Source organism: Diaporthe citri, assembly GCF_014595645.1.
Source record: "Diaporthe citri strain NFHF-8-4 chromosome Unknown scaffold_1, whole genome shotgun sequence".
NCBI classification, from domain to species: Eukaryota; Fungi; Ascomycota; class Sordariomycetes; order Diaporthales; family Diaporthaceae; genus Diaporthe; species Diaporthe citri.
Genome location: NW_025064846.1, coordinates 1,675,775 through 1,687,140, shown reverse-complemented (window position 1 = coordinate 1,687,140; position 11,366 = coordinate 1,675,775). Strand labels below are relative to the sequence as shown.

Below are 11,366 nucleotides of genomic sequence, written 5' to 3'. Positions count from 1 at the left end.
AATAATATTGTATAAGCTAGATTTATATATTGGTTTCGAAACAACTTTCTGGTATTTACTAGATAACCTTCGAATTTGGTAACCCCCAAGCCTGGAACGCAGCACTGTGACTGCCCAACTCCCTCGAAATCGCCATGCCTTGGACACAAAAATATACAGAATTTCGAACCTGACCGATACGCCAGAAGTTGTGGATCATGTTTCCTACGAAAAAGCTGTTCATACGCCCTAGAACACGGCCACCGCAGCAACGAGCGTGTCCAATGCCGAGCTTTGCGTGCTCGCATCAGGGAACCCGCCTGCCGAAGGAGGACCAGACCACACGAGGCCCAAGAAGTCACTGCTGTTACGGTCGTTATTCCAAATGGAATCCGCGTTATCCAGGATAAAGCTGCGGAAACTGTCTTGCGGGGCCTCGAGCTGTAAGTAGTACAGGTTCCTCATGAATATACCTGACAGTGTGTCTCAGTCAGCCTTGGTCACCCACCCAATGTTTTTTGTATGCGGAGCGGATTCACTCACCTTTGAACTGAGAGCCGTCGGCCCCGCAATCATTGGGCTCACAACTTTCATGAAGGATGCCGTCCTCCGAAAGAGCCTCTATCGCAGCCTCCGCGATCGAAGTAGCCTCAGACAGGTACTCAGAGTCCCCAGTGGCTCTGGAGAGTTCGACCAGCCCACCGAGGATGACTCCCTGGTTGTAGGACCATACCGTGTCCCCATTATTGGAACAAGACCCATCAGAGTTTATGTCGAGTCCATCATTGATCAAGTTATTGTCGTTTATCATACCACTGCCCTTGAACCAGTTCCATTCGTCCTTGGCGATGCTCAAGTACGAATCCGATCCGGCTGCACGGTTTGCAAGAGAAGCAGCAACGGATAGGTATAGCTCATTGGCGACTACAACTCAAGAAGTCAGCCATTGAGCACCTGAAAAATCCAAGTCTGAAGAATCGGTGCACCAGGACGCTCTCTTCCAATAGCCTCTGTCTCTAACGAGACAAAGCTTGCTAGAGCCCGGCATAGGTATTTAAAGAGGGTTGTAGGCATGGAAGAGGTTTAGAATCGAATCGGTTTCAGAAAGTTGCTTACTTGCGTTCTTGTACTTCCTGTCCTTACTCCACCATATGCCTCCCCCACAAGTACCGTTGACACCGCCTTGCATATCCGCAAAGATACTTTCCGCCATATTAAGATACTCCGTATTGCCAGTGACGTCGTATGCTCGGATCCAGGCGAGAGCCCACCATCCTTCGTCATCATAGTAATTATTGATGAAGCCACTAAAGCCCCTGGCAGCGAGGCCGGAGTCGCCCAGTACTGGGGAAGCAGTGTATCTTGATTCGAACAAACGCCTACTCGAGCCTTTCACAAGCGTCTTGGTTGCCGTCTGAGTGGTCTGTTGGGCTTGAGTGAAAGTATTGGAGAGCACATTGTCCAAGTCTAAGTCATTTGCCCCGTCAACGGAAAGGGAGAGGAAGTCTCCCAGAACAGTAAGGCAATTTGCATTGTTCCACCAGCCTGTCGTTTCCCAGAGCCCATCTGGCTCATCGTAAAAGGTCTGTAACGTCTTGATGGCTGTCACGGAGTGGTCGGTATAAGTTGCCTTGTCTGTGGCCGCCAATGAGAATCCAAGCAGGCTCGCCTTGGCTAGCCAGTAGTAGCGGGTCCGGGGAGCTGCCATTTCTGCTAAAAGAGATGACACTTGCTCTGGAAGACTGCCTAGGTCGACCAATACGGCGGCAAATCGATGGATATGGTCGGAACAATTCCCAAACAGCGAGGTATAACACACGGATATGAGTGTGGGGAGGACAAGGGCGCTGCAAAGCAAACCAGAACGCAGGCCCGAGGGAATGCTTCGTCCAGAGCGCTTGCTTCGACTTTTGAACGAAGCGACAGCAATCTGACAACGCATCTCGGCACCATCCTGTGGGATCAGCTGAGCCAGCCTGCCCTTGTGGGCCATGATCACAGCCTCGCAAATAATCCGGGGCCGTCTTATGTCACTCCGGCTCACCAGCCTAGTTTGCATGGGCACGCGACGTTAGAGGTCGAATGGACCGAGAGAGATAATTGGAAGGATCCAAATCGCAGCCAGGCTCTCTTGGTCCTACGTCCGTAGCGTGCAGGGCTGCCCGGGTTGGCTTGGTGGAGAGCGTCGCATATAGCTTCTCGAAGGATGACGTCCCCGCCGCAGCTGATAGCACCACAAGCGGACTGCCGCTGGCGGAGAATGCTCTCGAGCCAAGAGATGAGCGAATGACAGGTTCGTCGGATGTTTCAGGCTTATGTCGTAAGGTTGGCTTTCGCGTAACCTTGTTTCCCCCTTCGGGACCGGCGACAGGCGCATCCAGAGTTGCCTCTGAATGGCCAAAAGTCAATATTCAGACGATGGTCGCTCAGACTCGCCATCATCGAATGGCACCTCCTCGGTGGATTCTGCGTGTTGGCGTAGATGGCACTGAAGTGTTGCTTCTGCTGGAGGGGTCGATTGCATGCGCGCCACCTTGTTCCTTCGTGGATGATTCCCCTGTCAGCAAAGCGGCCGCTGTGCGATCTCGCTGCCTCGTTGTTGCCTGCTGCGGTGGGGAAACAGGCAAGCTCTCGGCCGCGATCCTTCCATCATGCACAGCCATCCACGATCAACGCTAAGTATCCTGCTGCTGTGCGATCTTTCGGTCAAGCTGCAACTTTCCCAAAAGGCGCACACGACAACCGGCTGCGATTTGTGGTCTGGAGGGATTTGCAGACTTGGGACGGTGCTCCGGTGTGCATGACGTGACATGCGGAATGTCGTGGCCAATTGAACAGGGAGGTTGCTGGTTCCGGGATCGACGTCGACCATGTTCCAAGAGAGACATTTGCTGTCCCGAATTGGGGTCACCGACAACTACCTAGGGCGTCGACATGCAGCAACACTGCGTGCGCTGTGCATGCGCTGTGCGTCACTGACGACACGAGGTTTGCTCAAGCCGTGCATGGCCTCTGCATTTGCTGCGCAGGGTTGTCGGGATACCTAGGTAGGACGTCAACACAAGCAGTCGTCACGAGGAAGGACACTGATGCACGCCATCATCAGTCTGGCGCCTCGGTTCGGATGACAGGCGCTGCCACTGCAGTCCTGCGCGTCCAGGGAATGCAACCAGAGACTGACTCGCCCTCTCGGCCGTGGCATGGTGCGCGATGAAACTGAATTCTCCGATGTCAGTGCTTTAGTTGCCAGCGGGCCGAACCTCTTTTCCAAGTGCCGGACTGCCTGACTCGGTGGTTAAGATCGATGGATCGGCCTTGTCTCAGATCGCAGTCTCCCTCCATTGGCAACGCTCCTAACAGACTAACGGCCTAGCAGCAATGGCAACCTCAGCAAGCACCTCATCTTGCACGAGCTGTCGTCCCACCCATGAGACCTCGTGGCTGCTCTTGGCGAGCATCTGATAGGCATCGTCAATGGGGACTATGGCCAAGAGTGACGATGTGGTGATGGTCGGTCCCACGATCCTGCCTCAGAGCCTGCATTGGCTTCTTCAACATGTCCACTGCTGGAAGGCCCGCTTGACCAAGTTGCCAATTGCATCCACCAACCACTGACCCTTGCAGGTGTCGGGCCGCCTCTTCCTCTTCACGCCCGTCAGTCACGGCCTTTCCAAAACAGCACATCCATCTCCTTTCAACGGACGCGCAGTAGCGCAAGTTCTTCTCGATTAACTCGGAATGTTCCGCGAGCAAGAGGATTTGGCCAACGCCTCAGGACACAAAGAGCTTCTGATCGGCCGGGTACTGCACCTGGTGATGATCGAGGCACATGGTGCCGCCTTAGCCAAGACTGCATCTCTCAGGGCGTGGTGGACGGACGGCCTGACATCGGCGGGTGGATCAGAGGAATGGATCGCCTCCTAGGCGCTTGCTATGTCGAGTCCAGGTCTCTCTCGCATTCTAACTCGTCCATGTACAGTGAACTAACTCATCGACATCAGCTCGCTGGCAACGTGGTCCGCAGAGAAGATGTGCTCAACACAGGCTAGAAAGCACAGAACTGCCAGCTCAAGTCCGTGTCAGATCTGTAGGACGAAACAGTCTCATCTTGCGATCAAGCATTCATCGAAGCAGTCTGCACGGTGAATTACCTGGGGATCCGGCCATCACAGCGAACTGGTCGGGCTTTTTCTTTTTCGGTTCCATGTCTTCTCCTAATTGGTTCACTTCGCCTTGTTGTCTCTTCCCTTCAGCAATTTCCCCTCACGGCTCCTTCTGGGCCAGGGTAGCGTTGTGAGACGCATGGTGAAAGCGGTGAGACACTCGACTGACTGGACTTTTTGACAGTGCTGGCGTGGGCAACAAATTGAAGGGTCAAATCTCAGACGGAGAGGCATCTATTCGAAGATGATCAGCAAGGCTTATCTGAAGATGCCGGGCTTGGTAGGACGCCAGACCGTGGTGTGGGCTGAACCGCACATCCACCTACCCTTGCTGTTTTGTTCGAAGTACTCAGTCTGTTTTCAGGCATCTCCCTTCATCGCTCAAGCGAGTCTATTATCAAATTTTGAGTCTGATTCACTGATTCCCATGCACTTATCGCGGCCTAAAAAGGAAATGCCGAGATGGCTCGCAGGGAGTGGACGAGATCGACGAGGATATATGTGAGGGCAAGAACAGCAAGGTACCAGAGGTCGCAGCTTGCTGCTCATGATTTGTCCAAGAGACCGGCATTCGCTTGGCGTGAAAGATCGCCTACAGCTATTCTTGTCCTCGATCGTGACGGCGCATGCCTGTTGGATTATTGGCCTACCTCTCAAGCACACAACCGCTCTTGGGTTGTGCCATCCAACTCATAATGGTTCGATTGTGAGACAGCTGAGAAGCGCTACACCTGCCACTGGAGAAACTGGAGAAAAGCCACCCTACCTAATCTGGGGCAAGCCTATTTGTTTTACAAGGTCATTTTCACGCCACGCACATATGTCTCCAGTCACATGTCCTTGGCCTACTAGCCGGACGCCAAACCACTTACAGCCTGGCTAGCTGTCCAAGACCAGTGCACAGAACCAACCCCCACAGCATGGAGTGTTGAGGGCAGGCAGCATTAGGCCAAGGTATGTAACGATACCAATACACGGGAGTTGAACATTATTAACGCACTCGGTATAATACAGTGAAGTACGCGGGAGCCGCCGGGATGGGCATCAGTAACTTTCCAACCAACACCGTTTCAAGCTTTCGCATTTTACTGCCTATGTACGATGCCTGGGTCCCAGCCGGAAGTGTATACAGCACTTCCGGCTCGCCGTTTTTATTGCTGTAATATGCCGCCTTCGTTAACCCCTCTAAAACACAAAGGCCGATCACGTCGCCGAATAGATGCCCCTTGGGACGAGCCAAGAGGTAACTAGGCAAGCCACCATCTCACATGGCGATGTCACTTTGGCCCAGGATCAAGGTTCCAAGCCTCATGCAGCCTTCCGGTGTGCCTGGCTAAGTTCTTAGTCCCACTCCCGGTCCAAGACGCACCCTCACAGCCCGTTAGAGGCACGGAGTCCGGATGACACTGGCTCAGCATAGGCCCGGTGATTTGATCTTCCTGGGCCCCTAGCACAAGCCTCCCGACCATTCACACGATAGGGCCGGTCCCTGGCCACCGGGACCTCTCCCAAACCTTCCCCGGAGCGCGAAGCCGCACGTCCATTCAAGGTTTCCTGGGGGGACCCTGAATGGCCGTTACCTGTCCCAAACCCCTCACCGCTTATTTTTCATATCTGTGGAAGAAAACCTTCTTACGGTCTGGTCGCGCGGTACTGGCCCCAACGCCTGAGGGGTCTCGGCCGCCGATGTCATGGTTCTCAGCTCCTGCTCCGTCAACCGGGGTCCCGGAGTTTCACTCGCTTGAGGTGACAGCCGCCTGGCGGCCTATCACCTATGGCCTGCCTGACTTGATGTTGCCCTCCATCTGCGGGCTGCTGCACACTCACCGCATGTTGATGACTCCTTTCCATTGCTCGTGCCCGCCCGCGCGCACACCGCTAGCGCGGGATGCTGGGGCTCCTCCCGCGCCCGCCTGGGAGCGTTGGTCAAGGACTGAAAACTGCTGGCAGCCGTACGACATGTACGAAGCCTGGGGCCGTGGGAAGGGGGCGGTGCTAGATCCGGCAGTTGCCCGGCCTGGGGCTTCCCCTCCACCGTGTCAGATCTGCCAAGCATCTCGTTCCTGCGCGGCAGTGACATCGCCCAATCTGGCAGTCTGCAAAATAAGCCGACCGTACCTCAGTACCCCCGGGAAAACATACCTCTCAGTACTTCCATTTATTTATCAACCACAACCATGGACCTTATCTAATATCTTTATATCATTAGAATCAGACGCCGATTCTGAACATTTGAATATAATTAGAATCGAGCACACACTATTTGATTGTTGAGAAATTCGGGTTGCAATGTAAAGGGTTTTGGTGGGATACGGGGTCCCGGTCGGCTTATTTTGCAGACTGCCAGCCAATACGGTCTTTTGTGTCCTCACAACGGGTCCCCTCTGCTGGCCTCTGGAGACGTCACCCTGCCTGGACTGCTGGATTGGGCACCGCCGTTGGGATACCAAAGGCGGCCCAATCACCGTGCGGTCTCATCGCTGCTGCACTTTTATGGCCCTGGCCCCTGGACGGAAGGGATAACACCTCGCCGACGCAAGCATCTCCGTGGGCGCATTGCGAATTGTTTCATCACCCGAGCGTGGGTATTTCAGCTGATGGACGTCAACGATACAACCGCACACGAGCCTCAACTCGTCGGCCCGAAGGTTCTTGTGTCGCCTCGCATCCCTGCCCCCCAGCCCTTCCCCGTTCGCGGCCACCCCCAGGTCCGCAGGAAGCTCCAGTCACGCGACACGTTTCACTGTAAACGAACGCGCAGCGGCCGGTCCAGGCAGGGCTGGATCTGCACCGGGTCTCGGACAATTTTGGGCCCTGCAATAGTTATGCGTGTGTTGCCGCCGCGTGCTGCTGGGGCCCCGGCCGGTTTGGAGCATTTGCTCCCCGGCAGGTCCGGTGGGTACCCGTGAATTAATAATGACATGATTGCTGCTGAAAAATGATGTATTGTACTGCGAGCCTGGTAAATGTTGGGCCGTGGCATCGCACATGGAACTTGGTGGAAGCCTACATCGGATGGTTGAACGTGTCAACAGACAACTGAGCTGGATTATTAGATTCGGGACGATACGCTTTCGGCCGCCCCGAAGCACGAAGGGGCACAATCTCAAGAAGAGAGCCAAGGAGATCTGGGACATTCGACGTCGTTGGTGTCACATCGACCAACGGGACCCAAAGGTAACACAAGCGAATCAAAGCCACGTGACAAGGCGAGTCGGTATCATTGTTGGTCGTGCAGAGCACATTACGCCCCTGTGCCCAGTAGGGCGGAAGCCCCATTCCAGGTCCGCGCACGTATCCAGGCGAGCGAGCCCCAAAGGATATCATCAGGCGACAGAGGGGCGGTGGCCACGGGAAGGCAACAAGCCTCTATGGTGACCAACGCCCAGGCTCGCGGATCCATGCCCCTAGTGAGACGTCCCTGTCTCCTCGAAACGAAAAGACCCGAACTTTATTCCCGAACTCGGAATACTATAGTTGCTTCTTGATTACTATACTGACCGTCTATCTGTCTTTATAGTAAGCGAGGACATTGTGGCAGGTGTGGTGATGGAAGGGCCAAGCCAGCCCAGGGTGTTCCCGCATCGGAGAGGCGTTACCATATCAGGCTATTAACAGATCTGTCATGTCGCACAACAGGGGGTACACAGAGCTCGCTTATACCCAGGGCCCTGGGGAAGGGGGGGCGGCGGGGAAGGATAGTGACAAGAAGGGATGGAGACAGCGGATGGATGCAGGATTGCTCAGTCAAGCCATCAGAGACGACGGCATCCGCCTCGAAAAGGCGACGCCGTGTGACCGGGGAAGCATGTGACTTCCGGGAAAGCTGAATAAGGAAAGACGAAAGAAAGAAAAATCAAAAAGGAGGGCGAGGCGACCCCCCGAGATCGCTTGAGCCTCAATTTTGACTTCGGTTACACGCGATTTCCCACTGCAACATGCTTCTGGTATCAGCTTGACTGGGTGGTTGCACACCGCCGTGTACAGTTGAACAGGTCTTATTGGAGGAAGTTTGAGTACAAGCGTCTCGTTTGTGATATACAGAGTATTAGTATTGTGGCCCACGATCTTCACTGTGCGCCTCAATCTTGCCTTGTACTTGCGTACCTCGGACTGTGTGAGTTGATCCTAAGAATGCCATTCGATTCAGACAAAACGCCACCAAACACGCCAAAAAGAGATCCAAAATAGCAAATTGTGAATTGACACTTCATAACGAAACGCGGTCGGTTGGAGACGACGATTGGTAGGCCAGCCAACCCCGGACAGAGCAAGGCACAACGAACTAGCAAGAACCGAAGGGAGATAGAGATAAAAGAAAAAGCAGTCGGATGACGACGACACCCTGTGTGTACCAGACCACACCTAAATTTTTTGTTTTGTTTACTGGAACGCCATCCCTTGACCGCTGTTTGTAAAAATAAGAAAAAAAGAGTCGTGAGTTGTTCTGTGCACGCGTGTGCCAATCTAGGATTATGCCTTGCGCCCATCAACTCCTTTCCAAGCCAAAGAGAAACAAGGAAATACAAGACACTTCGGGGAGAAGATCTTCTTTTGGGGGCATCCGACTGCGATATAGGGCTGGGCCCGCGTGTGGTTGCTGTTGCGGAGGAGGATGGTGTCATTTGTGGGAGTGCTATGATCGAAGTTCGTGTAGGGATCGTCAGGTTGGCCGGAGTGCTGGAAAGCTTAAAAGACCGCGTGTAACTTCGGAAGGGGTCCAGACACCATCTGGGAAGGACGCGTGCGTAGCTAGCCGGGGCTGGTCGTGGCAGGCAGGACAGATGATGGTGTGAAGCCCTGCAGCCCCGCTAATGCACCTTGAGATGCCAGAAATTGACAATGGTTCCTCTCCAGCAGAGACCAGTCGATAGTTCGCAGATTTGGCAGAGTGCCGATGGAGGGTATCATTGAAAAGCATCATCGCTAGGCAGTCGAAAGTAGAAAGTCGAAAATGTCGTCTCCTCGTGAGCCAACGGCCCCGTCGGTGGCCTCAGGTCTCAGCACCACCACTCAGAACTATCATCCCCCGCCCGATGTGAGCTTCTCCAGGATCGGGCTTGGCGCTCCATCTCTAAAGCCCGCTCGGCTTCGCTCCGATTGCTTCGGCAAGCCGGTTGCTTCCCCGCAGCTCTCAGACCCGCGCGGCCGGAAGCCGTCGTGAGGCCGATGGAGGTTGCCCCCCAGTTTTGGAAGTCCCTAGTGTAGTTTCCGGGCTGGCCAGATCTGCAGGAGTCGTGATGTCAGCTAATTTGTTTCCAGGAATGAAAGATGTGCTCTGTATTTGACAGGCAGGTAGTGTGCAAATTCCAAATTTCTTGGGAGCGCGGCGACCTCCATTGGTACCAAGCCCCCCAGCAGCCGGTCGAACCCAGGCTGGGCTGAAACAACGCTTCTGTGCATGGGGTCCGTCGTGGCGTGGCTTGCCAGATCTGCACTGCAGAAGCACAAGCGGCACATCCACACACCAAGGATCTAGTCCGTCCCAGGAGCTAGGGGAGGCACTCACATCTGGCTCGCAGGAGAAGGTGGCCAGCCCGTTTGGCGCCCCAACGCAACAAATACCAAAAAGGAAATCCCAAGTCGTCGTCCGTTTGTGTGCCCCCACGCCGGCTTGGTCGGAGTCGCTTTGGGCGTGGAGGGCTCCGGCGCAGCCAACCCCCAACCAGGGCATCTCCCGAGGAGATTATGTCGTCGTTGGCCGTCTTCTAGGCTCCCTGGGTACACGGGCGGCACGTGTGGAGCTTGCAATATCGACACTCGAAAATGATGTAGAAGGGCCCCGAGTGGCAGAGGTTGCAGTGCCACACAACCAGGGTGCTATCCGACTTGATCACCTGGAAAGAATGTGCGCAGTTACTCTGGATGGCCATCGTGAGACTAAGGGGTGGTGTAGGGCGTCAAAGGGCCTGCGAACCTCCCGCCCAGGCAAGAGGCTGGTTGGAAGAGGTCGGCAGAGAGCGTCTGGTCGAGGATACGGTGGGTCCTCCACGTGGAAGGGAGGGAGGCGATGGAGCAGTGAAATAGTAAGTCTGATGGGCGGTGACGCGCTGGGGCCAGGGCAGATCACAGTTGCACTGGTCCGTCGTGGGTTTCGACAGGGAAAGCCTGACTACTTTTCGTATCCCAGTCCAAGCTGTTTTTTTGAGATGGGTGACCCCAGCCAATACACTTTGATGGCACCAGATGGCTGAATTGCGATGGCGGGATATTTTTGGTGCGCTCCCGCCAGTGGGATCTCCACGCCGTGTTCCTGAGGAGGCAAGGTTTCGGTTGGGCAAACACGGGGCCAGCCAAAAGTATCCCTCTGGAAATGACACCGGCGCCGCAAATTTGGGTTCCGCTGCTGCTCAGTGTAAAACGTTGCAAGAGCAGAGGGCAAAGCTTTAATGGGTCACAAGCAACGCTATATGGTCCGGCAGAGACCCTTCGGTTGGGGAGGGAAGCGAGCCGTTGTCCTTGAGCCTGGGCCTGCTCGGTGTGTTTGTCTCCAGGCTTCACGTACGGGAGGCTGTGATTGTAGGGCTGCAAATGTTCCTCCGGGTCGGACGAGCGAGGCGAACACGGGGCGTTGACGTGCGTGATGCCGGCGAGGTTCTGCTGAGGCAAGCAGGCCTTGCTTTCCGTGCAGTGTGAAGTGTCTATGGTTCTGGTGTAGGTTTTGGTGACAGCGGCAGCGATCCTGCTATCTTGGTCGTACGCACAAAGTCGTGGCATATATCGTGGGGCATATATCGTGGGGGTTCACTTGCTTGAGAACTCATGGGAACAATTTGTGCGGCCCATCCACTTGTGGGTGGGCCGATGACATGATATTTATCCTCTGGCCTCGACAGTCATGGCAACGGCATTATGACGAGCACACCCGATTGCCGAAAGTAGTCTGCCCAGGACGTGTCTCTATTAATTACGGCAGGGAACAAGAGCCGGAATAGAAGCTGCGAATGAGACCAGGACGAGCTGTTGAAAAAAAAAGCAGGATAAGGCTTAGGGCGGGCAGGTCCAGGAGCAAGCAACATGGGTGGACATGTAGAGTGGACACAAGTACAATGGGAAATCTGCCACCGACCGCGCGCGCTTGGTTGCGCTATGCGTTGGGTACAGACAGCATAGCATGGCGTGGAAGCAAGCGACAGGAGGGATTGGATGGAGGGACGGCAACGGCGTTGAATTGACCGATCCACGGTACTTCTTTGGTACCGGTACATTCTTGTCCGAAGATAT

At 54.8% G+C, this 11,366-nt stretch overlaps 1 protein-coding gene across 1 annotated transcript; it reads right to left on the bottom strand.

The window, feature by feature from the left end:
- Window positions 1-228: 228 nt before the first annotated feature.
- On the bottom strand, window positions 229-1,687 carry INS49_000447 (uncharacterized protein; the record flags this gene model as incomplete). Its single annotated transcript, XM_043161285.1, has 3 exons — window positions 229-452; window positions 523-903; window positions 1,096-1,687. 3 exons carry the CDS (start codon window positions 1,685-1,687, stop codon window positions 229-231), a joined length of 1,197 nt encoding a protein of 398 aa, XP_043029791.1.
- Window positions 1,688-11,366: the final 9,679 nt, after the last annotated feature.